Source organism: Cryptotermes secundus, unplaced genomic scaffold (assembly GCF_002891405.2).
Source record: "Cryptotermes secundus unplaced genomic scaffold, Csec_1.0 scaffold481, whole genome shotgun sequence".
Taxonomy (NCBI): Eukaryota; Metazoa; Arthropoda; class Insecta; order Blattodea; family Kalotermitidae; genus Cryptotermes; species Cryptotermes secundus.
The window spans coordinates 1-26868 of NW_019720570.1; the positions used below are offsets into that span (position 1 = coordinate 1).

At 38.3% G+C, this 26868-nt stretch overlaps 2 protein-coding genes across 4 annotated transcripts in view; both read right to left on the minus strand.

Moving 5' to 3' along the window:
* Positions 1-608: 608 nt before the first annotated feature.
* Positions 609-22664, minus strand: LOC111869196 (tenascin-R-like). 3 transcript variants are annotated; one of them, XM_033753369.1, is made up of 10 exons: positions 22338-22664; positions 22053-22191; positions 14620-14751; positions 12336-12538; positions 10575-10771; positions 8814-8948; positions 7649-7783; positions 5958-6066; positions 1674-1900; positions 609-877 (listed from the first exon to the last, which is right to left on the minus strand). In XM_033753369.1, the coding sequence occupies exons 2-10, from the start codon at positions 22128-22130 to the stop codon at positions 666-668; spliced, it is 1428 nt and encodes a 475-aa protein (XP_033609260.1). In that variant the 5' UTR covers positions 22131-22191; positions 22338-22664; the 3' UTR covers positions 609-665. The 3 variants fall into 3 exon arrangements, with proteins under 3 accessions (XP_033609260.1, XP_033609261.1, XP_033609264.1); XM_033753370.1 differs by lacking the exon at positions 14620-14751 and having other exon boundaries at positions 610-877; XM_033753373.1 differs by lacking the exon at positions 14620-14751 and having other exon boundaries at positions 612-877; positions 12451-12538; positions 22058-22191.
* A 996-nt stretch (positions 22665-23660) lies between these two features.
* The window catches only part of LOC111869204 (teneurin-m-like), a gene marked incomplete in the record, with an annotated part of 529713 nt that continues 526505 nt past the window's right edge, over positions 23661-26868 (minus strand). The window contains 1 exon segment of the mRNA XM_033753368.1: positions 23661-26289. Coding sequence (XP_033609259.1) covers positions 25376-26289 — 914 coding nt within the window.

Sequence of the window (26868 nt, forward strand, 5' to 3'; positions counted from 1 at the left end):
TCAATCACGATAAATCAAACACACAATCATGCACATTAACTTGATTACTTCTTTTGCGAACAATATGAAAACAATGGTGTTTACGTAGTCATGGAAAATTAAGGACATTCAATAATGTCTTCACATCTAATTCTATGCTCATGAAGTCCCATAAGCCTACAATCATATTCAATAGCCTCTTCAATAGTGAATTGTAAATGCATGCAATGAAATCACAATATAAACAGTTTATACTGTTCTCCTGGGTTAATAGAAATGTGTGTGTCAGTGTAAATAGTGGATACATTTAGCATAAGTTGTAAAGGCTGTATTGAAACTCAAATGTTGCCTGTGGCTCCAGATTTATGGGACAAACTATACGGTTTCCCATGCCTATTGAGTTCATCTCAACATGCACCCACATATACATATGCATGTACGTAAATATTGAGACTTGGGATGGTGATTTCATGTGGGGCACAACAAAACAGATGAGAAATAAAGAATCAATTTTATCCTAGAATGTATCAAAGTGACATGTTCATAAAAGACAGGAAGTACAAAGTATGAGTGTAAACAAATGGTTCCATCAGTTTCTTCTTTCAACAGGAGACATTCAGTGAGAAAGAATGTGTTTCACATGTTAGTGTCTACTACAAGAATGTCATGTCATGACATTATTAAACTTACCTTTTGTTGAATGCCTCCTGGTGAGCATAATACTGGAGGCTTTCTTCCTCAATAAGGAAATTCATTCGCTCAAAGAAAGATGCTGTAATTGCAGGTGGCTGTTTCCTGAGCAGAATGTCAATAGGTTTGGGAGCTGATACACAGAGTTGACTACTGCGACACAGAAGATTGGAGCAACACTCAGGATCTTCACAGTCAGTTAGACCATCTGGAATATTAATATTGAGAATTTTAAGTAACGAGAAATTGAACTATATGAAGCAGTTATTTTGTACTTTAACAAACTCCTCATCCTTTCATATACAGAGCGACCCTGCATCATACACAACTGAATTACAAATTTTCACCCTTATAGGAAATATTCTGATTGGAAAGTAGTTGGATAGATGACCACTTTTGAACACAAATTATCAACACTTTCTTGTTGCAGTCAGTGGCCTTAAAACTAGCCATCTGATAATATTTCTCTGCTCACTCTCCCTACTAGCCCGGACCAGGTGCCAGCGCCCACAATTCCTCCAATGGAGGAACCAAAATCTGTGTGTACATGAATGCTCAGTCACTGTATTCATTTTGACCCTGACTATGGAGGCAATATATACTTCTGAAATGTCAGCAACACTGCACACATCCTCGCAGTGTGAAGACCCAAGAAGATAACCATCATGACAATAAATTTCAAACATAAAAATGCTATTGCAGAAATTATGGATAAATAATATATTTTTTTTTAAATATAAAATATGAAACAACAAAGAAATTCAGCCAAAGTTACTCTTCTAAGAAATGATTATTTTTGTTTATAAATTCAGATTACACAACTGTACCAATTTATGCACTCCTTCCACACACCCTTGCTGGATTCATACAGGTCTATCATTGAATTACTACTAAGTTTAAACAAGACTGCCAGTGTCAGAGTAGCGGGAGATATAAGTATAGATGACAAAGATTAAAGCAGTCAGTTAAGAAAGTGACATTAACTAAATTAAGCAAGAACTTACCATCATCATTGTCCCTTCCATCACTACAGCTCTGTTCCAGAGCAACACTACAGTCTTGTCCATCCCAACCTTCATAACAGTAACATTCCCATGCACCATCGCTGTTGACTCGACACTGACCATGTCTACTGCAGCTGTTTGGACAGCCTTCCATAGTACAATGACGTCCATTCCATCCCATCATGCACCAGCACGTGCCATTTTTACATTGTCCATGTTCATTACACCTGTAATTCCATGCAACTCTGTAAGATACTACAGTAAACTACTCAATATATACAATAATGTTCATTTATATGGTTTAATGAAGGCTTTACTTTTTGCATCCTGTTGTATTATGGAATCAAGGCATAAGGTGGCTATGTACACAACAATTTTTTAATAAACTTAATAAAATAAAATAAAAATAAATGGATGGTTAATATTCACCATGAAAAATGGATCCATTTTAATTTACAAATCAATGGTTATGTAATTTATTTATGAAACACCTGATGATGATCTGTATGACTGAAAAAATGTACTGGTAAAGATTAACAGCAATAAAGATTAATATTATCAGCCTTTTAACACTTTGCGGACCAGCATTTTTTAACCCACTACCCTAACTTGTGCACTGTTCATTTTAAAAATTAATATAAAATATCCTAATTAATTTTATGAACTAAAATTTTTGGAGAACACTTACCAATGCTTCTAGAAGTGCTTGAGAGTGTGATATTTCTGGAAACATTCCCCTTCTACCTGCACTTTCATCAGAGCTACTTTCATTTATACTGTCTATAGCCACAATTGTTTGTTGTCCTCTGCCACTGCCACTGCCACTGTCAAATCACTATCACTACATGTCTCAGAAGGAATGTCAAATAGCTCACGTCAGACAGCACATCGGAGAACAAGTCAGATCTTGCTTGGTTTTCAACCGCTTCTGTCCTTGACTCATTGCGCAACTAACTTCCTGCCTGGTACATAAGAGCTTGAAGGGTCACAGATAATTTTCCTTTGGAAGGGGTACCCAAACAGCGAGATCAAGTTACTGCCTACTAAACAAACATTCCAGAATAATATTACGCAGTAGTCATTTTATTTGGGTGGTGCCAGAGAAAGGTATAATGTGTTACAATCTAACGTGTCCTAAAGTCATAAAAATATGCCACCGGTCCACCACGTTTAAAAGCGCTGGGCATGAAAATATGCCACCAGTCCGCAAAGTGATAATTTTTATTTGATTTTATTAAGTTTATTAACAAATTGTTTTGTAGACACCCATGTTATACCATAACAAAGATCTCTTTGCACAAAGGCAACTGACCATAGTAGTCAAAATTCCATTGGCACTTTCTTGTTCTGAGGTTTTCAGAGATCACAAGGGCAGTGTGATGCAAGAACACAATGTGTCACCATCCAGTGGTTACAATTTCTGCTCTGATTATACAAGATTCCAGGTGCAAATCTCGGCCAAAGACTGGCTATATGTATTGAGTTTTCCTGTAATTTTCATTAGTCTCTCCAGCAAAATGCCAGTGCAATACCTCAAGTCAGGCTACAATCATTTCCATCCACATACTAATTCATTATTCACCAATCATCATGTTATATGAAACTATATAATCTGTGCAAGTGAAAGAATCATTAAATAAACCAAGAAAATGATGAATAAATATTTTTAGGTTATAGATTACATGAAAACTCATTATTTATATCACTGGCTGAACAAATCCCAGAAGTTATCTTCATTCCCTCCAGGAAAATGCTGGGATAGTACATAATTTATTCTGCAACTGGTACCTTCCAAACCATTCCAAATCATCAATCATCCTACCATTCAGCATTATATATAGTAAAACCTGCCTTAAAAGGACCCTTTATTGTTTATTGTTATTAAATAACTCCACAAATCCTGTACAGGGGCTTTAGCACCCATAGGATATAGAGCTAGTCAAACTTATACAATCTCATACAAAACATAGAAAGATACATGGTGTAACATTAAATCAAGCTATATCATAACAACACAGATTCATACACTGTTAGAAATACAACCTTTTACTTCTTACTATTCTTTATTAAATGGAAATCTGTCTTAAACAGAAATATTTTCAGGCCCCTTGATCTTGGGGCTGAAAAAGATGTTAAATAACCTGGATTAAATGGAAACTGTCTAACGTGGACAATGGAAATCAAAATAAGCCTTTATATACAGAAAATTTCCAGTCTTCTGGATTGCATCGTTTAGAATAATTTTAGGCATCCTATACATTCTACAGAATTTTGTTTTCCTTAACTCTTTAAAATAAGCTTCTAACGGTACTGCACTACCTGCACTGAGATTCAGCAGAATTGTTTTCCTCTTCTGGAAATTGTATTCAGTAAGGGCTCTAGGCCTACAGTTTTACTTTAGTCTAGCATTTGTCATCATGGCTACAAAGACAAGAGTTGTGCTTGATCTTAACACAAGATTAAAAGTGATTCATGTGAGTGAGTGAGATAAATTGTCTGTTAAGCAGATCATGAAGATGTTTAACGTGGTGGAACTCAAGTGTATGAGATTCTAAAGAAGAAAACGGAAATTTTGAAGTGGTGGGAAACTTGTGCTAATGGAAAAATAAAAAGAGAACTTAAGAAAACTGCAAACAAAGATGTTAATGAAATAGTGTGGGAGTGGTTTGTCAGTGTGAGGGCGAAAAATCACCGGTTGTCGGGTCCTATGGTACAGGAATATACTAAAAAAGTCACTGAAAATCTGGGGAAGACTAAATTCAAAGCATATAACGGATAGTTGGAGAGTTTTCGCAAAAGACATCGGATAGTTTTTAATGAACTTTGTGGTGAATCAAGTGATGTAAATAGTGAGATCATTGAGGAATGGGAAGCTAAATTGCCATCCATAATCGAGGGATATGAACCTGAAAACATAGCGAACAGTGATGAGACTGGACTGTTCTTCTGCGCGCTTCCGAATAAATCGTTATGTCTGAAAGGTGAAAAATGTTTGGGAGGAAAACTGCGCAAAGAAAGATTGACTGTTTTTTCTATGTGGTTTTATGTCAGGTGAAATGGAGAAAACCTTAGTGATTGGCAAGGCAGCAAAGCCACGATGCTTCCAAAACATGGACATACAGAAACTTCCCGTTGAGTGGAGATCGAACAAAAAGGCATGGATGATGTCACAGATCATGGAGGAATGGTTAATGGCCTTCAATGGTAGAATGAAAATGCAAAACTGGCATGTTTTGTTGTTCTTGGATAACACAACATGCCACCCCCATATCGAACTTTCCAACATGTGACATGCTTGGTTCCCTCCAAACACCACTAGTGTTTCTCAACCAATGGATCAGGGCATCATTCGGAATGTTAAGGTCCACTATCTTAAATTATTAATGCAATCTTTGCTCGTTAATATAGATTCTACATCATCCGCCTCTGAACTTGCAAGAACTGTCTCGGTTCTAGATGCAGTTATTTGGATATGTCAAGCAGTAAAGAAGTTGTTACCAGAAACTGTGACAAAGTGTTTCGAAAAAGCAGGATTTTCTATGGTAAAAGTTACTCCTAGTGTAGAAAATGAGAATGACCAGAAGGACTTACAACATTGCATGAATGAAGTTGCTTTCAGTAACTGCAATGCTGAGGACTACATCAACATAGACAAAGATGTGCAAACAGAACCAGGCAAAATGGATATCAATGTATTAGTTGAGAATTTTAGAGAAAATCGAAAAGGAAGAGAGGAGGAAGAAGAAGACGAAGAAGAGGAAAATGACATTGTGATAGAAGAAGAAAAGTGTAGAGTGAAGACTTATCATGATGCTGCCAACAGTTTAAAGGTACTGCAGGAGTTTGCTGTGCAACAGAATGATTCAGACATGCTTACTCTAATTTCTCAAGCTAAAGTGTTTGTGGAAAGTCAGGCAGCCAAGAGAGTAAACTGAGTGCAAAAAACTGTGCCAGAGTTCTGGTAAATTTATAAAAAGTGAGTACTGCAATTTTTTCCTGTTCAGTGTAATGTTTGCATGTGTTCAATGATTACAGTGTGAATAAATTAATGAGCATGTTGTCTCAGATACGTTTATGTCCTGGTTTAGTTATTATAGTATACCTTGATTAAACGGAAACCTGGCTTCAGTGGAAATTTTTTTTGGTCCCTTGAAATTCTGTTTAAGACAGGTTATACTGTAGTATAAAAACTGACATGACTGTAAAATAACTCCCAAAAAAATGATTGCCCAGAAGACTAAAATTTTGACTAAAATCCTTTTTGCTGAAGACAACTCTCAGTACCTTGGATCACACTGTTTCAGGGTGCAGTAATCTCCAGACCATCCAGAATTGCACATACATGAGTCACCAACACAGTGACCATGTGATCCACAGTCCAGGTCACAGAGCTCTGAAATTAAAATATTAGTGTTATCATGTGTCATGTGACCATGAAAAGGCCATGGGGACTAGACTGACTGCTCCCACTACAGTAATCATATGAGTTGTAACTACATTGGTTAGTTCCAAAAGAGAACGTGCCCCAATGGATGAGATGAGGGCATGTTCCTTTTCCAGCTACCAATTCAATAGAAGTGAGAGTTGGAGAAAAACAATGGAAAATTGAATGCAATTTTTTCAGATCTGAACTACTGTTTGAAATATGCAGTAGTATATAATTGGTTGACACCAGCTTTTTTTTTCTTTGTTATTGTTAGTGCGGTGAGACTAAGTCCCTTGTACTGTGGTCAATTCTGGCCTATTGTACCAGCCCCAGATGATGGGTGAGGGTGATTGTGGAGTAATTGGTGGAATGAAGATTGGCAGGGGAAACCGAAGAAATCAGAGAAAACCTGCCGCAGCGCCACTTTGTCCACAAGTCCCACGTGACCAGACCTGGGATCAAACCCAGGCCACCACGGTGGGAAGCCAGTGACTAACCACTTGAGCTATGGCGTGGCCCTGACACCAGGTTAGTCATATGACCAAAAGGTAAAGTTGTGCCCCTGATTAACTAATTAAGCTCTAGGCCATGAAGGCATATGGTGGAGTGGATGTATAGATCTACGTTTTCTTGACCTCGGCACTAGTTGGAAGTGAGTGGTGTGATGTTGGCTCATGTCCGTGGTCTGTGTGCGCACTTCTCCCCTCTACTGTCTCTACTGTCCCCCTCTCTCCTTCCCCTCCTGAGCCGGCTTAGTGGCCTAACGAGTGGAGCTAAGGGCTCTTGGCTTCCCAACCGTTGAAGGGGTAGGTTGTTCTCATTTCGGACCACCAGTCGAGGTCATCCTCGACCGTCCAAATTGATTTTTCTACGTGGTATTCAATCTTAGAACAGCGAACTCTGCAATCATTCTGATACAGGTATTTACATCATGTTTGTATTCTTTCTTTATTAATATATTATATTTATTCTTTGTTAATATTTGATTTGGTTATTTCTGTTTGGGTATTTCCACCTTGCTGATTTCTTTGTCCTCCCCTGCTCACCCTGTCCTGTCTCATGCGAACCTATACGGACTCCTCTGAAGGGTACCCCCACTTTAGTGGTCAGTTCCACACCCTGGCTGCTTTACCTCTAGAGAAAGAGCCCCCAATATCCATTATATAGCAGGTTGGGTGGACCCCAGAGCCCATCTAGATGACTTGGAGAAGAACAAATTCTTGACCCTACAGAGACTTGAACTGCTCGGTTGTCCAAACTTCGTTTGACAGCAACATCAGCAGTGCTGCCAGACTTACTGTCATGCACCAAACTCACAGAAGTTAAATTGCAAACATGCACAGCAACATCTATATCATCAACATCATGGAAAGCAACAGGAGTGTCACTGTTCATACCAACATTAGGAGAAGGTAAGGAATGCTGGTTAACTGATCTATGCCAACAGAAGTGCCACATTTATTGTGTGGTGGTGGTGGTGGTGGTGGAGGAGGAGGAGAAAAACTCGGATGTGAATATACAGCATTGCCACCAACATGTAGGTATTTACCTCCTGAAGAAGGTCGAGGACGACTGGACGAACTATTCGTTTCAGCAGATGTCACTGTGACAACTTCTGCGTTTTCTCCAACAAGAACTGTGCTAGATTTGGCGCTCTGATATGGCCTGTTTAATATGTTAACTGCTGGAAAAACATATGACAAATATATATATATATGTATACAGACAAATCCTGAACTCATGTTTTTATAGCTGAAATACATAAAAATTGAGAAAGAGAATTACAGTGCCTCAAAAGGCAGTGTTACCTTAGGCTGCTTTCCAAAAGAAGAAACAAACCTGAAGGACAAACTAAGCAAATTGATATAACTGTGTCCCTTTCCAACAAACAACCTTTGAATAAAACTCTGTGAAACCTCCATTTAACGTTTCTTTGGGTATCAGTGGAATTGAACATCAAACTGAGGAAGATCTTAAATGCATGTTATACAACACCAAAAGCAAAGACTTGGGATCAATGAAATTGAGTGTTGAAATTAAATGACTGATAACGCTAAATCAATAACATTAAATGGAGGTTCCACTGCGATTTTTACCAAACTCGGCATAAAGATCATGTTACCTAAGTCAGTCTCCTTTGTCAAACAGTTTTTAATTATTACTGTTATAGTGGGCTTGAGAAATTTCAGATTGGATGCAACAAGATGGTAATTTAAAGCAATTTTGCATGGTAACAGAATTTTAAAAAAGATGTAACTTATTTTATGTAGTTTGTGCACAAAACAGGAGGTAGTAATATGGACACAGTGCAGGATACATATTCATATAACAAAATTTGGAAAAGAGCAAATTCTTGACCTTAGAGAGACTTGAACTCCTCAGTTGCCCAAACTTTGTTTGTGACAGCAACATCAGCAGTGCTGCCAGACTTACTATCATGCACCAAACTCACAGAAGTTAAATTGCCAACATGCACAGCAACATCTACATCATAAACATCATGGGCAGCAACAGGAGTGTCACTGTTCATACCAACATTAGGAGAAGGTAAGGAAAGCTGGTTAACTGATCTATGCCAACAGAAGTGCCACATTTATTGTGTGGTGGTGGTGAAGAAGAAGAAGAAGAAGAAGAAGAAGGAGGAGGAGGAGGAGGAGGAGGAGAAGAAGAAGAATGTTAATACACAGTATTGCCAACAACATGTAGGTATTTACCTCCAGAAGAAGGTTGAGGTCGACTGGACAAATGATCCCTTACAGCAGAAATCTTGGGGGAAACTTCTGTTCTTTCTCCAACATGAACTGTGCTAGAGTTGGCACTCTGATATGGCCAGCTTAATAGGTTAACCACTGGAAAAAACATAAAACACACACACATATATATAGACAAACCTTGAACTCATGTTTTTATAGCTGAAATACATAAAAATTGAGAAAGAGAAGTACAGTGCCTCAAAAGCCAGTGATACCTTAGGCTGCTTTCCAAAAGAAGAAACAAACCTGAATGGCAAACTAAGCAAATTGATATAACTCTGTCCCTTTCCAACAAATAACTTTGAATAAAACTCCATGAAACGTTTCTTTGGGAATCAGTGAAATTGAACATTAAACTGAGGAAGATCTTAAATGCATGTTATACGATGGGGTACCCAAAAGAAACCGAACTAATTTTTTGGTGGGCAGAGCTTTTGTAGTACCATGTTTTGCCACTATGAGCGCATAGAGCTAACATTCCTGAGTCGATAAGCCGACTACCGTTGCTTCAGAAGGTAAGAACTAGTTTCGGCAGAGTTTATAGTGACAACTGTTTTGTGTGATCGTCGTTTTTGCAATGGCTGATTTTCATGAACAGTGTGCGGTGGTGATATTCTGCTTTTTGCTCAGGAAAAGTGGAACAGATATTCCTGAAATGTTAAAAACGGCATACAAGGACGATGCTGTGGGGAAAACTCATGTGTTTGAGTGGTTTTCCCGTTTCAAAAATGGTGAAATGTCAATCATAAACCTCGTTCTGGTCGTCCTTCCACGGCCCGAACACATGAAAATATTGCAAAAATTCGTGAAAACATCAAGGAAGATCGACAACGGACCATTGAAGAAATTGTGGAGCTGTCGGGAGTGACTTGGAGCTCAGCAGCCAGATTTGTGGCAGTCGGGTGACTGGTTTTTCCATCATGACAATGCCCCTGCTCACACAGCCCTGCCTGTATGACAATTCTTGACCAAAAATGGTATGACCCCTGTTCCTCACCCTCCATACTCACCCAACCTTGCCCCGTGCAACTTTTTTTTGTTTCCTCGAATGAAAAGAGACATGAAAGGAAAAAACGACGGAAGAGCTGTCAAGCATCTCAAAAGATGAATTTAGACAATGTTTTGAAAAATGGAACAAAAGACTAGACAAGTGTATTAGTGTAAGTGGAGAGTACTTTGAAGGGGATTGAAGGTTTGTGCTAAAAATTTGAATAAATAAGTTTAAAAAAAATAAGTTCGGTTTCTTTTGGGTACCCCCTCGTACAACACCAAAAGCAAAGACTTGGGATCAATGAAATTGAATGTTGAAATTAAATGACTGAAAATGCTAAATCAATAACATTAAATGGAGGTTCCACTGCGATTTTTACCAAACTCGGCATAAAGATCATGTTACCTAAGTCAGTCTCCCTTGTCAATCAATTTTTAATTATTACTGTTACAGTGGGCTTGAGAACTTTCAGATTGGATGCAACAAGATGGCAATTTAAAGCAATTTTGCATGGTAACGGAATTTTAAAAAATATGTAACTTATTTTATGTAGTTTGTGCACAAAACAGGAGGCAGTAATATGGACACAGTGCAGAATACATATTTGTATAACAAAATTAATGCTTATTGTAAAATAATAGGATTTCTAACAACCTTTGAGAGGAGTCATAGGCTAGCTCTGTGCTCAGAAAAGAAAGGATTATATATCAGCTCAAGTGGTCAGCACTTACCTGACACATATGTCAGCACTCCTGCAAGTACAACTGATAAAATAATGCATATAATTGCAGTACACTTCCAAGTACATTCTGAAGTGAGGCCTCTCCAAAACTGGAACCATGATTGTGGAAAATGGCTCGAGTTGGGGCGGCGCAAGTTATTATGGATAGGCAGGCCTGGAACAGGTGTCCCGAATGGCAAGGAACATCTGAAATTATAACATAGAAATAAGTGTCAATTTATCAAGCATCTATTACAAATAAGAATGCCAGAAATGCAGGATACTGATGTCACTGATTACAGTTAAAACCATAATTGCTAAAATTTAGTAGTGGTTATATTATAATTATAGAGTATCACAAATCTTCGCTCATTTTCAATAATATGTATGATATATGGCACTTCTGACTGACACACTGTTCACAAATGACAGTGAAATATTTTTAACACATGAATGTACATACTGCTTAATGTATTTACTTGTATCATTTACACCTCCTCAAAATCGACATACCTCTATTTGTAGATGTGAAATTTTTGGAAAGTAACTTTTGCCATTAATAAAACTTTGACCAACACACAAGTTTCACAAAATGAGATCAAAGGTAAACACATCATGGGAAAACAGTATGGGGAGCTTCGATTTGGTTTTCCACATAATTTGTTTGTTGCTCAAAATATAATCAGATGACATTCTTCTCTCAGTCTTAATCAGTGAACTCATGATGGAGTCCTTAAGCACCAGCAGCCAAACTATGCTGCCACATCGCTTTCACCATCAGTTGCATTTTATATGAATATTGCATGTTGGTGGAAGTTTTATCAAGGGCCATTTTCTTTTCAAAAGTCATTAAGAAACTCTGCAAAAAGAGTCCACTGTAGGTAATATCTATATGTGTTGCCACACCACATACACCTCGAATTGCCTCACTGCAATTTCTACATATGGTGGCTACAAATAGTAGTAATTTTTCCCAGGAGATGGATCCACCAATAAATTTCTCTATTATCATGTTCCATCATGTTTACAATATATGCTTATTGAGAGCTCTTCAATACCTGTATTTTGTATTATTTTAATACTAGATGTTAATAATTCAATTCAATTCTTTATTATTTATGTGCCAAGTCAACAGCCGCAAGGCCAATTACAGACTTAGCACAGTGTAGATGAAAGTAATTACATTATAGACAAACACATTATAAGTCAAAAACAAATTACAGGCAATTACTCGGTAAAACACAATAATGAAGAAAGTAAACAAACAAGCAAATAAATGATAATAATAATAATTTCATTATCATAAAACTAAGTGTTATTAAGAAGTGAAAAATGAAACATAAATATTTAATTAATTAATAATAATAATAACGAAATGAATAAAAATAATGATAATGAAAATAGTTTAATTAATTCAGCATAAAATATGTTTGAAAAACAGAATTTTTGGTCCAAAGATGCCAACATCCCTACAGACAACATTAGCAGGGATGTTGGCGTCTTTGGACCAAAAATTAAGGTAACATTGTTAAATACGATTGGGTTGAAAGTACAATGGGCCACTAGTTACAACTTCCTGTGTCATAAACGCAAGTATACTTGGTCCTCGACTTACGACCAGCCACACTTATGACCACAAATAAATGAAAAATAAAAGATGATTAAAATGTTAAAGTTTTTAAAAATAAATTACAAAGATGATAAAAAGATTATAAAGGTTAAAAAATACTGTTAATAAATATATGGCTGACATACGACCAAATCAACTTACGATCTGTCAGTCAGAACAGAAGTCAGTCGTATGTCGACGACCAAGTTTACAGGAGAATTACACAGCAATTTATTATCTATTAGTGTTGGTCCTAGGACAGAAACGAAAGTATTACGTTTCAGAGTTTTCCTGAATATCCCCTTTAGATGGACTGCTGCATGATGAATTGGACTTGTAGTCCAAAGGAGAATCCTTCGGTACATCTGAAAATAAAAAGATAAAAAATTTTGTATAAGAATTTAATTCCACAAAATATTCTAAGTAAGTAAAGGTATCCCTGTAACAGGCCGTGGAGGCTCATAGGGCTGTGAGATGTTGAGGTTCCAACATTTTCTAGACAATCGGCTTATAGATGGCGGCAAGGTTGTCAGCTGTACGTGCAGGCCACACTTTACCCCCAAGAATATTCCTGGTACTCATTTCTGTTAGAGGCTCAGTCAACCCCAAGGCCATAGTGCGGCTGGAGGATTAGGTCAATTGAAAAAAGAATCCAATGACCTCATCAGGACTTAAACCCGCCACCTTCTGGCTTGTAGCATAGTGTCTCAACCAACTATGCTCCCGTGTACATTTCCAAATAACTAGTTAGTTAGTTATTGGAGAGGGTGGGTTTCCCCATGCACTGAGACCTGTATTGGTCCATTGTGCTTCCCTCTATGATTTCTACCAGTCTCTATATCCTACCGGTACTGGTGCTTACCATCAGTCCTGCCCAGCCAGTGAGACTGGCTCTACTTAGCTGAGAGGTACCTATAATGCTTCCCCCATCTACCGGAGGTATTAGTGACTGCTGTTGGGCAGGAAATGTTCGTTAATTTGGCTCAGTGACCTCCTTTGGAGATATGAGGTTCTTTTACGTGCCGTAAAGCTACGACACGGGACCCACGGCTTAAAGTCCCTCCCGGATGACTTGTTCCCTGAATTTTTCCGCCCTTAAAAATTCGACGACCTCCACCGGGTATTTGAACCCGCGTACTACGAGTCATGAGGTGGGAACGTTACCTCTAGACTACGGAGGCCTCTTCCAAATAACTAAGTAACAATGACCCTGATATGTAGTAAGAATAAATGTAGCTTAATTTAATATATTTTTACATATGACGATGTTCACTAATGCTTGCTACTGATATTAGGTATAGCATTATGTCAAAAAGATAAAAATGTTCTAACATTCTGAAGGACCTACTGTACTATATTGCTTAGTTTTAGTCTAGAGGGGCAAAGGAAGAGCACAAGAACCTCTGTTGTTATAGCAGGCCTCAAGTCAGGAACTGATCTTGGCACCTGGCGTCATGTCCCGGGGGGGTTTTTAGGGAACATATGAGAGGCTTCCATGACTTGCTGAGACATCCATCCTCGCCACCAAGACCCAATATATGGATCGCATCATTAGGGAAGCCATAGAGGGGGGCGGGTTGTCTCAGCAAGTCATGGAAGCCTCTCATCTGTTCCCTAAAAAACCCTCCTGGACATGACACCAGATCCACAAGGCTATACAGGCCATGACCCACTAACATAGCAACGCCCCAGCTTAAGGGTTAGTGCCCTCCCTTTAACCTTGCCTTTCTCTCACCCGACACAATATCGTATACAAAACACTGCTTCTGTCCCATGCCCTTCCCCCCTCCCACCCCACTGATTTCCCATGTAGACTTGCCCTCCCTTTCCTTCACTGCTCTCACATAGCTGTGTTTATTTCCAACACCAGTCTGCTTTTACTGGTTCTTATGGTCTCTTCGCTTGTGGATTTCTTATTTTTCCTTCTACCCTGAAGATGGAGGCGATACGTTCCTCCGAAACGTCGGTTAACACCACATCTACACGGTGCCACATTCCAGAAGACTGCTTTCTTCAGCTTCAATATTATCCACTCATTTATATTTAGGTCTCCCTAGTGGTCTCTTTCCTTCAGGTTTTCATATCTGAACTTTGTACATATTTATCTTCTCTCCTCACCTATGCATGCTACATGCACTGTCGACATTTATCGTCTGTGGGATGTCGTTATATGAAGAGACAACCACTTGCTGAACTGTTCTGTAATATTTATTATAGTTGCACAGTTTACACAGATGAACTTGAGTTTGAAGAACTGAAGAATAAACGTAGAACCTAGAGTCGGACCTATAGAAAACATGTCACTGTCCGTATTGTTGTAGACCTTACATTGCAACGCCTGTTTACTCGCCGTTGCTAAGCAATGGTACCTGAGCTGTCACTGTTAATGTCTGCTTGCATGTGGGCAGTTCACACATCACCCCCACCCCCCTGGATGGTTGCTCACCTGTTGAAGCGAGCAGGTAAACGTACGAGGCGTCCGAAGCAGGTGGAGCAAATTGATGTGTAGCTGTAAACGCTCAATTTGTGGTTCTGTGTAGAGGTGCAGCATGTCCAGGTATGTGTTCATGTTGATCTTCTGCTCTTGGAAAAAAAAAAAAGGATCCAATAACCAGGTCATACATTACACCACACAAGTTCACTTTAGGACTATCGCGTATGTGCTCCCTAACAACATGTGGGTTTTCAACGTGTTCTTTCACGTGTTCTTGAATAGTTGCCATTTCACAAACAAATGACTGAGAAACGTAAATATGGCTGCTTATGCCATCTGTTGGCGGGAAAAGAAAACTTTCAGAGTTTCACTATGATCTGCCGCATGTGGCTAGCTCAATTTGTTTGCGCGCCACAATTTTCAAAACTCCGAAGCGACTTGGTATGTATAAACATCTTCGTGTTTATGTCATCACATAATGACGTAGATAGTCCCGTATTCAGCAGAACGTTACTAAATTATATTTTAAATATACAATGGGAACCAAAAATGTCACATTGTCCATTGATTTTCCATATATATCCCTACAAGTTAAAAAACCAGGATGTGGAAATTGTCCTTTGAATACAGATATCAATATTGCATATACAAGATCAAAATCATATACATCAATCAATAAACATAAATAATAATGTAAGGTAAAAGAATCTAATAAAAATAAACATACATTAAGAATAACTTACTCACGTTATTAATCCCACTTGGCTTTAACAAGCCAAGGGATAATAAAACAAGTCAAATACATTGGGGATCTCTTTAAACACAGAAAAATTCTCTTCCACTAGGCTGCATACTCTGGGTATATCGAACCCTGAAAGATATTTTGAACAGTCGTCACAAGAAACTGTGGGCTGTGAAGAACCGTAACAAAAAGCTGAGGATATCTTTACAGCAGCCGAAGGCTTGTTATCCATATGCTGGGGAATGTAATTTTTGGATAAGCAAGGTAGGACTTGTGCGCGTAGTATAAGAGTTCTGCCATATTCGTGACAAACAAACACTACAACCTGAAAATAAACTTACAATTGCACGTAAACAAAGACTACTACATTTTTTAGTAGCGTGATGTACCGTCCCACCAGCGTTCCTAGCTGCTGCATAGTACACCAATATGCCCAACTCTTGACTTTGTAAAGGAACGTCTAGAGTAGAGACAGTTTATTACTAATGATCTAAGTCAGGATCATCAGGATTGCTCAATCATGCAATGACTAGCTATGAGCTAGACGGCCAGGGAATCTAGTTCATATTCCCGGCATGAACAGTTATATCTGTCTTCACAGTGTACAGTCTGGTTCCCGGGGTCTCTTTCTCTCCGGAACCCAAGGTGTTATATCTCCATTCTCTCACACACAATCACGGCATGATGCTGAAATAAACACAAGGACAACTGTGGTATTTTACATTCACTGAAGTTATGTTCTACTGTTCCAAGTCACATTAACCAAATAATGTTTCCAGTTGAAGCACCATAATTTTGGGATGTGGGAAGTCTTAGTCGCTACAGCGATGGACTACGTAAAGAATGGTTGGGGTTCAACTCCTGGCAGGGATAAGAGTTTTCTCTTCTCCACAGCACCCACTAAGCCTCCAATTCAAGGGGCACTGGGGACTCTTTCCCTGGGGCTACAGTGGCCGAAACTTTATTCTGACCACTCAACTCCATTTAGTGCCAAGGTCAAGAATGATTCAGCTATACCTCCACTCTCCCATATGTCTTCATGGAATATTGCTTAGTTAATTAGGGGTAAACTTTACCTTTACACTGTAATTTATATTTTCTCATACACACTTCAGTATAGGCACTCTGCAGTTACAGATTTTTGTTTATTCAGCCATGCTGGATAAAGGTTGTACTATTATTCATTTACATTCTTAGCAGCATTCATATGTGGTTTCAGTCCTATGAATAGAGATGGGAAATATAAGAAGTTGTTACCTCATATTTCCTTCTCAGAGTTTCGCAAGATAAGTCACTTATTTCTGTTAGGTTTCTGTGTGCTGTAACTTCTTTGCCGTCCCCATCACTAACCCCTGGATAGAAATCCTTGAGAAACTAACAGCCACTCAACTACTCAAGAAAGTCAATGTCATTTTGGGACCTGGAGGTTTAAAACTGTATTCACAAGAGCATTCAAGGTCAGGACCTGAGATTTTACATATGGTGCGTTTGTTTTAATGGAGCAATTGTTAGCCCCCACCCAATCCTCAGGCTGGACAATGACATCATGTTGGAAATCTGCACCTACATAACAGATAAACTGCCTCTCCACTACAGACACAAAACAAGGCTGGCACAGCTGCAGAAATCTACTATTAAATACAATTGGTTGTGTGTCTTTCTTGATTGTGTTGCTTATGCAGTACTGTCACAATGTCTTGCCTTACTCTGATGCTACATTGGTTTACAATTTTCATTTCTTTCAAGTGGTTATAATGTGGAAAATAAATATGGATTCATCAACTTACAGAAAAATTTATACCATATATTTTGTTGCAATCCATCCTGCAATTTAAACATTTAAAAACTGGAGATATTATTATGCACTGGAACAAGCCAAATGGCTTAATCCATAAAGATGGAGAACAAGAAAATGCGAGACATTCTTCATTATGAAACAAGTATGTCGGATTAGAGATTTCCAGGTTATGAACCATGGATTACAAAACAGTTATGGATATTTAACACGTGGAAGGAATGTGGATTATAAATTCCCATGTCTCACCTTACATTTTGCTTGCTGTATGGAAACTTCATTTAAGATAGTAACATGGGAACTCAGACTGTGCCATGCCTTGTGTATCACATACTGAGCCTTCCTTTTTAGTGGTAAATAGTAGTATGCCATACTGGATCCCTGTTCCCAGAATATTAAATACATCTTGGTCAGTCCCTTAAGGCAAAGAAATATGTTGAGTGTGCTCAGAGAAAAGCAATGATGAGAATAGACTAGGCACAGTAATCAATCTTTGGATTCCATATGAATGTATGAATCTTTTGAAGAGCTAAGTGGCTATTAGCTTCTTAAATAGGACTTCACTCCAATTGTTTAGTTTCATAAAAAAGAATAGTTACCAAATGACAGAAGGCAAAATTACTTATTTTAAATTAAGTTATAAGTTTCATTAACTTGGGAGATACTGAGGATGATATTTGTTGAAAAAGTTATAAAGTGCACCCTTCCCCACCCCTTGCCATGTCAAATTCTGAGACCCCTCTCTTCCAAAGAAAGAAAAACAGTGCTTACATCTTTTCTGGGATATAACACTGTGACTCCAAAGATAGAGATGAAATCTTCCTTTGAAATATCAGTTAACATTACATACACTATACAGCATTGTATTCCAGAAGGTACAACATAATCACAGGTGTGAGAACCTCAGATCTGACTCCTTATATCTGTTCACTGTTTAGTGATTATGAAATACCAGGAAAAAATGGAACAGAATGGAAGAGTGTGATCAAAGCACAAGTGCTAGCTTCTAATTGTTTTTTGCTTGTCTCACTCTTTGACCCTGAAGATGGAGGTGGTGTATTCGTCCAAAACTCTGGGCTTTCTTTGAACTACATGGCATTACAAGCCAGAAGGCTTCTACAATTTTTAACCTTGGCACTGGATGGACTGCAATTCTTAAGACTTGGCACTGGGTGGAGGTGAATTGTCAGCTTCATTTTCCTGCTGCTTTACCCCATGGTATCAATTGTACAGCAAGTTGAGTGGGCCCCAGTGTTGGTCTGGATGCCGTGTCCCTGCTGGGAATGAAACCTTGATTTCCCAGTTATCCAACTCATAGTTTGATCTCTGTACTGTGATATCCTAGCTCCACATGTGCTTAATAAGTCAAATACAATGTGTATATGGGAATTACTGAAAGCATAAAGATACAGAAGATCCCTAACATTTGCTAATTAACAAGTTTTACCTTAGTTTAGTTTAGTTCAGTTCATATAAAATTAGGATAACTAGACAGCAGCAGCAGCATGTACCTATATGCTCTCACTAACTGTTAAATACCACAAATCCCTCTGCAGGTTACTCAATGCATAGATTATTGGTACATGTTGTTTCTTTTAATATTTTGTTGCATTTAGTAAAAACAAAGCATGCAGGAGACCCTAGAAGAGAAACTCAGTGGAATTGAGCGGAAATGTTGAAGTGCAGTGGAACAATATAAAAGAATGCATGTTAGATACTATTAGTGAATTGGATGGTAAAGTTGAGAAGACAGCAGGAAAATCATGGGTTACACAGGAGATGATGAGTAAAATGGAGGAGCGAAGGAAATGGAAGAATGTAGGAGGAAATACAGGAGACTGAGGAATGAATTGAAAAGAGCCACAGACAGGGCCAAAAAGGAATATCTTGAGAAGATATGTAATGAGATTATAGAATTTCAAAGGACAGGATGTTATGATTTGATGTACATGAAGACAAAAGAACTAGGATGGAAAGAGAACCATGGGATTCAAAATATTGGCATCGAAGACTCCCAGGGGAATAGAATAGCAGATCAGAAGCAAGTGCTGAAAATTTGGGAAAATTATATTACAGAAGTATATGATCGACCTAATCGGCCAGAAACCTTGGAAGTGGAACCAGAAGAAGAAGTAGATACAGGCGAGAAAGGACCATATATTTTACAAAGTGAGGTGGAAAAAGCTCTCAAGGACATGAGGAATGGAAAGGCTACAGGAGATGATGATGTACCTGGAGATGTGCTTAAGTTACTGGGAGAAGGTGGTTTGAAAACACTGACAAAAATAATAAACACCATATATGAAACTGGGGAGTGCCCCAAGGACTTTATAGAAGTGACAATGATTGCCTTAAAGAAAAAGACAAAAGCTACAAAATGCAGCGACCATCGCACAATAAGCCTTATTGCACATACAGCAAAGATAATAGCAAAGATACTTAAAAGAAGAATTGAAAGGAAAATAGAGGATGTACTTGGAGAAGATCAGTTTGGATTTAGAAGAGGAAAAGGAACCAGGGATGCAATTGGGATGATGAGAATTATAGCGGAACGAACTTTGGAGATAGATGAAGAACTGTGTGTTTGCTTCATAGACTGGCAGAAGGCATTTGACCGGGTAAACTGGACCAAATTAATGCAGATCCTGAAAGAAACAGGTATCGATTGGCATGAAAGAAGATTGATTAGCAAATTGTACATGGATCAGAAAGTTAGAGTGCGACTGGACAGAGGGGAGACAAGAAGTGTGAAGACTGGAAGAGGAGTTCGACAAGGATGTTGTTTATCACAAATTTTATTCAACTTGTACAGCGAATGCCTTACCAAAGAAGCTCTGGATGGGCTTGGAGACTTCAAATTAGGAGGGCAAATTATTCAAACTGTGAAATATGCAGATGACCTTGTGTTAATGGCTAAGGAAGAAACTGTGCTACAGGGCATGATTGATAGACTAATTGAAATTGGAAGGTGCTATGGCATGGAAATGAATGTGGAGAAAACAAAAGTAATGAAAATTTCGAGACAACCAACCCCAGTCACAATAAAGATAGACCAAAAACAACTGGAGAATGTGAAATGTTTTAAATATTTGGGTAGCTTGTTAACAGATGATGGAAGGTGTACTTGTGAAATTAAATCCAGGATTGCCATGGCAAAAGCTGCATTTAGCAAGAAGAAGAATCTTTTTACCAGCAAATTTGACTTAAATTTGAGAAAGAAACTAGTGAAATGCTACATTTGGAGCATTGCTTTGTATGGGGCTGAAACTTGGGACACTTAGGGCAGTAGATAAGAAACACCTGGAAAGCTTCAAAATGTGGTGTTGGAGAAGGATGGAGATCAGTTGGACCGATTGTGTGAGAAATGAAGAAGTGTTATTTAGAGTCAGTGAGCAGAGGAATGTCCTACACAAAATAAGAAAACAGAAAGCTAATTGGATTGGTCATATCTTATGCAGTAACTGCCTTCTAAAAGAAGTTATTGAAGGAAAGATAGAGGGGCGGATAGAAGTGACCAGAAGAGGAGGAAGAAGACGCAAGAAGATGCTGGATGACCTTGGGGACAGAAGAGGATATTTTCATTTGAAAGAGAAAGCTCTAGATCGTATTAAGTGGAGGAACTGTTTTGGAAGAGACTGTGGACCTGTCATCTTGACAGATTACTGATGAATGAATGAATTATAAAACTGCCCTGTCATAAACATAGGCCAATGCAAACTCAGATCTCCTGCCCCACCCATCCTTCTTCTTGTGTCTCATGAACCTCTCACACTTCTGAATACAAATCACACAAGGAATGTATCAATTATCATATACATGGAATGGAAACCACAAACCACATAAAAAGTAATCAAGACTGTCAAGTAAAGATATTGCAATTCAAGGTAAATGGAATCACTGGCTAGTCTACCTTGACAGCAAGCCACAAGGCAGAGGACAAATGGGAAAGTCAAGACTGAGATGGCTGAAGATGCAAAGAAAGATTTACAAGAGTTGAAAGCGAAGTGATATGAGCCACATGGTAAATAACAGAGAAGTATGGCATATACTGTAAAAATTGCAGATGTGTCTGTTGCTAATTTGTGCTTCTTTCTCTTTCTGGTAGTTGAGCAGCAAATAAAATTACACTGTGCATGATGTAGTGTAGTTGGTGGAGGCACTATACTACAAGCCAGAAAATTATACGTTTGATTCCCAATGAGGTCACTGGATTTTTCAGTTGACCCAATCCTTCCAGCCACACTATGGGTCTAGGGTCAACTCAGCCTCTAACAGAAATGAGTACAAGGAATCTTTCTTGTGGTAAAGGGTAGCCGGCACGTAAGACTAACAACTACATTTCCATCTGTGAACTGACTGTGTAGAAAATGTGGGTGCCCCCAGCATCTCACAACGCTATGGTCTTCCAGCGTTACAGGAATGCCTTTACCTTTTCTTAATGTAATACACAGAATTCAGGTTTTGCAAATATAATACTTAAGAAGTTATGAAAACATATTTTGCCTTGTCTGAAAGCATTAGCTTGTGTTATTGAGTCAAAACTTTCACATCTCTCTCTCTCTCTCTCAAACTTACATGAATTTTGTGTGGACAGATGCTGATCCAAAAGACCATACAATTATTAAGTAGGTATAGCGACTTCACTGAATTGTTTGCAGCGTAACCAGAAATTTTAACAGTCATGGTCATTTTCAGCCTTCTTTCTGTTAAATACATTATCTCATCATAAATTGATACATCTTGATTAACAAGGTTTTCCTTGAAACTGTTTATAGAAATGGGCTGAAATATAAACACCATAGGAAAGCACAAAGGAAGGCAGCAGACTGTCTAGGGGAGAGGTGGGAGAGAATCCAGCATTCTACACAGCTCACCTCTAATGTAAGCAGTGATTTCCAACTTACTTACCTCACCTGAGAGACCCATGGTTTCAGCATCCCTCTGCTCAAGTGTGAACACTGATTTATGAACTTCATTTAACATCATCCAAATCTACCAGTAGCACTTCAGAATGCAATGGATATTAACGGCAATTTTCATCCATAACCTTGAGGAGAAGGTATATCGGATGAAATTTTTAATTTATTTTCATGATGTACAGCCCTTTTCCTAATACACATTTCTATTATTTCTTTCAATAGTTTCCTTTTCAGCACTGTGATCAATATATGAACACAGTAAAGCAAATGTTACATCTTGAGATGCCATTGTATTTAAAATTTGCACATATTTTTGCCATCTCTAGTGGTCTATGTGAAAGATGGACATCACTACTGTATAGAATTGTGTCTTTTTATGATCAATATTAGCACATTAACTGCCATGATCCTAGAATATTATCTGCTGCACCAGCCATTTTTGCATGAAAAAGTGAAAAACAATTGACTTTGCATTTCAGTGGCATCTATAGGAGAAACTGACACCTATAGTGTTAAGAGTCTGCACTAGACAGGACTGGCAATGGCAAGTGGTAAATTCTTTAGTCAGGTGACAAGATGGCAGTGCATGCGTTAATTAAAAAATGATTAGTAGGCTGTAAAATCAAATAGAATATCAACAAAATCAAATATGAATACCATCATAAAAAATCTGAATGGCAGAGACATAACAATTGGTCAAGAATCTATCATTGTCTTGTATAATGTGTAACCTTTTACATAAGTCCTATGATAACATCATTGTACAATATTGTAGACATTGCATTACGTGTATATGTTCTTTTAATTAATAATTAAGTCTATGTACAGTTAGTTACACAGATGACTCTCATCTGAACTGACATGCTACACTGTTAATTTCTATTTATTCACAAGGGCCACTGGCCAAATAAATATGACATCAGGTTAGGAAATTGATGATGAGTAAGAAATAATTTTCACTGGATAAAGAAATATGTGGCCCCTCAAACAGGCCTACCTGTAAAGTTCAGCACAAGGCTTCCACTTCTAATTGTCCAGTCTATCTTCCAAAGACCTAAATCGTATTACAAGAATTGCACATCTGTATAAACAAGAACTACGTGTTAATAAGTATTGCTTTCTTTTTTTTAGTTAGGTAAAAACCCTTGAAAAAATATGTCTGAGGCCTAAACATGCCACAATCTTATTCCACTCTTTTAAAAATAAAGAAAAAACAGCATACACATAAATAATACACTAAAAGATTAATATTATGCACCCTTACCAGTTCTCAAAAATCACCTTTAAAAGTTGATCACAATTGTTCTCTGACAGTACTTGCATTTTTCAATTTGGAGGAACAAAAATTATTTAATAATATTTCATGTCAATATTCAAAATGAACAGTTCTGAAAATTAAAATGTGTATGTTGGAATTGAGATTCTCACAACAGTGAGTATGAAGAGTATGGTCTTCTGAGTTGTGGTGCTTTGTAGTTTGGTAGAAGTCTACTGTCTTTTTGCAGGAACATCAGTGGACTTCTGTTGAACTACGTAACATTACAACCAAGATCTTACTCTTAAAATTATATATGTTATTTATATATATATGTGTGAGAGAATGAATTACCACAAACTGTACCCAGATTACATTACAGACTTCACAGAAATCATAAAGCATCACTTCCAAGTACAATTAGAACAGCTCTTGTCTTGTTACCACTATAAAGCACCAAGGATAGAAGCCATGTGAGCATATTTATGAAACAAAAAATTGCCTCACAAGAACTTGTTAGCCTGGAAATTATTTGGAGTCCTATTTTTTTACACCCTTCACTTTGACGACAACTATATCTTGACACACGCCAACCCCCCTTGCTTTTAAGACTATCAAAGTTGCCATTCAATAAAAACTGCAGTTATTATAAAAAATTCTGACCTAAAACATATTCTGAATGGCATTCACACTACTGTATTTATATTGCAATGCAAAATCACAGACACTGAAAGATGAGTCATCTAGAAATTGCAGAGCTGGGTCTGCAACTGTAAGCACAACGAGGAACGGTTCGTTCTCTTCTTCGGAATATGTACAATATTGTAGTAACAGAATATTATGGGTTTTCAAGTACTTCCTATAAAAAGCTTGTGTAAGTTTTCTTTTGGCTGATATCTACTGAAGAATTGGGCTGTGCACACTGTTCACCACTGCACACTTTTCTCGAGTTAGGTTTGTATAAAAAAAAAAAAGAAGGGGTGGACACACACTCATTTGTACCAGGGAGTATGAAATATGTGTTGTGAAAGTAATATCATACCAGAAACATAGAATGCTTATTTATGGGTTCTTCTAACTTAATTATTGGTATTTCTGTTTGGTTTGGTGACTACCCTGTTTTTTTATTTTAATTATTAAATATTTAAATGCTAGATATTCCAAAAAGCACAATTACTTCTGTTGCCACTATATGCTGTGCTTACTGTGTCTGACAGAAACACAATATTCCAGTCTTAATTTAAAAAACAGAACACCATAGGCCTATATATTGCAATTTGGAAGTTCATAATGTTACTGAAGAAATCTGATGTTGAGAGGTTATGTTCAGAAGGGTTGTGTGCTATACTGAAGATGCAACTTGTATAAGAAAGGATTCTGTTGCAAGGTTAAGCTGGTGCCATTGTTTTCTTCTGCTCTTCTGTCACATTTCATCAGCACTAATTTGCAAGCATCTATATACACTGCTCTAAGAGCCTCAAGGAAATACCCTGCACTGGGCATAGCAACATTGTACAATCCTTTCTCTTGCTCTCATATCTATTCTCTAATGACTCATTTCTCATGGAAGCAGTTCATAGTCATCGAATGGGGTCTCAAGATTCTTTCATACATTCCACTCTTTCATTTCCATTCAAATACATGATAATCATATGAAATGTTTTGATACCGTCTCGTAGGAAATATTCATTGCACACACTCTGGAAAGTTATAAAATATACATGATATTACCTCTCATTCTAGAACTCATCCACACATACACATGGCTCGTCACGAATTATCGTGATGGACACAGAAGGACTAGTTAAGACCATTTTCAGTGGTCTCTTGAGGATGAAAGAGAAGCAGTTTTAGTTATGTATCATTAAGTATTGCCTGCATTTGTCTGATTTTTGCCAGGAGTATTTTCACAGGTATGTTTGTAGTACCAGAGGAAGGAAAAGTTTTATGATGTTTAAACAACTGTTTGTTTTGGAACCATTTAAAAGTTCTGCAATATTTAATCCTTGACAGGACATCGTCTGGCCTGCCGGCAGTCAAACAGGGGTCGTACAGAATCACGAGTCATGCCTACGAGATCTCAGTCTCCGACCTCCTCCACTACTCTTTCTTCTCTTGCGCTTTGTGTCCCGACGGAAGGCGACATTTCCAGGATCATCTGCCAGTTGGGGGTATCGATGAATGCTGTGGATGTCCACCCCTTCATAACCATCCACATCCCCATGCAGGATAAGTTCTTCTTTTTCTTCCTCGGTCCAATCCCCACGCCCACGGAAGCCGGCTGCCACCAGCTGCTTCTCCAGTTCCCATGCTCGTTCCACAGCTCGTTTGTGTGCGTGTTTGAAAATGCGATGACGCTCCTGTTCAGGATCTGCACCATATCGAATGAAAACAGCTGCATCAGAATTGTGAAGCCTTAGCTCTTTAGTGCCACCTGCTCCACCATGTTCAGTTGCTGTCTCATGTGCTGAGATGTTAAACATTCCACCCAAACGCCGTAGTTCCTCCTGATCATCGCGAATTTTTAAGACATTATCCTTCACAAAATAGAACACATCTTGGTCATGTAGACTAAAGTGCAAGTCCAGGAAGTATGAATTATTGAACACAGATGTTACCACATCCTGAACAACCCCATTGACACCTTCTACCACACTGACCATGGCTCTTCCCGCCACCCGTGAGATGAGCACTCCTTCACCAAATACAGCCCTCCTGTATGCCACTCGTGGAAGAAGGTTTCGTGTTTTGGGCTCCATTTTCAGAAGTGGCTTTGGAACAAAGCCCAGGTCACTGAACTTTTCGTTCATCTTGTCTACTATGCACTGTAGCCCTGACATCACACCAAAGTCAGGAGAAAGCTGAGGAGACGTCACAATTGCCCGTGGCTGGTACACCATACGTGAAGTGTAAGATGATCCCAGCATGCTGTCCACATCATAGCCATACAGCTTCAGCCAGCTTGGCAGGTCTGTAATGCAGGAAGATGAAAGTGTCAAACATGTGAAATTAGAATAAACATCTGACTATAGTCTGAGCAGTTTATACAGTCCCATGACCTTTCCCTGTTAAAGTGACATGTGACAACACCTGATGAGTAATTCAGAGCTGTGTTAATGTTCATCCTGACTTCCCTCTCTCCACTTCACTCCTGTCCCTCTGCCTAAGGTGTTCTATTAGTATATGGACAAATACCGTCTTAAGTGCAACAATTTTATTGTAGTTTTTACTTCTTTTTCCTCCTCCACACTACATGTTTCGGCCCTAAATGGCCATCATCAGGTGTGTATCACTCACGCAAGTGTTACACTGCTTGTTAAAAATTTAAAAACACCAGTCTTTCCAATGGTATAAAATCTTTGTCAATCTACACGCGTCAATTTGATCTTTAAATTAGCACTTTTTAAACCCCAATTCAAGTTAAAATGTCTATAAGATCTTTGTTCTCTTTCTTTTTCAAATTTTTCAATTAAAGTTTTTCAGGGTACATGCCCTATATCTACGGTGCTGCAGCGGCCACTTCTTGTTTTTATCGCCGTTCATGTGTTGT

Coding starts and splice junctions, on each gene's coding strand:
- LOC111869196 (XM_033753369.1), bottom strand. CDS start 22,130: ATGATGTTAAATGAAGTTCATAAATCAGTGTTCACACTTGAGCAGAGG. Junction 7,784..8,813: donor ACCTCAACCTTCTTCTGGAG/GTAAATACCTAC, acceptor ATGTTTTTCCAG/CAGTTAACATATTAAACAGG. Junction 878..1,673: donor TGGAAGGGACAATGATGATG/GTAAGTTCTTGC, acceptor TTAATATTCCAG/ATGGTCTAACTGACTGTGAA.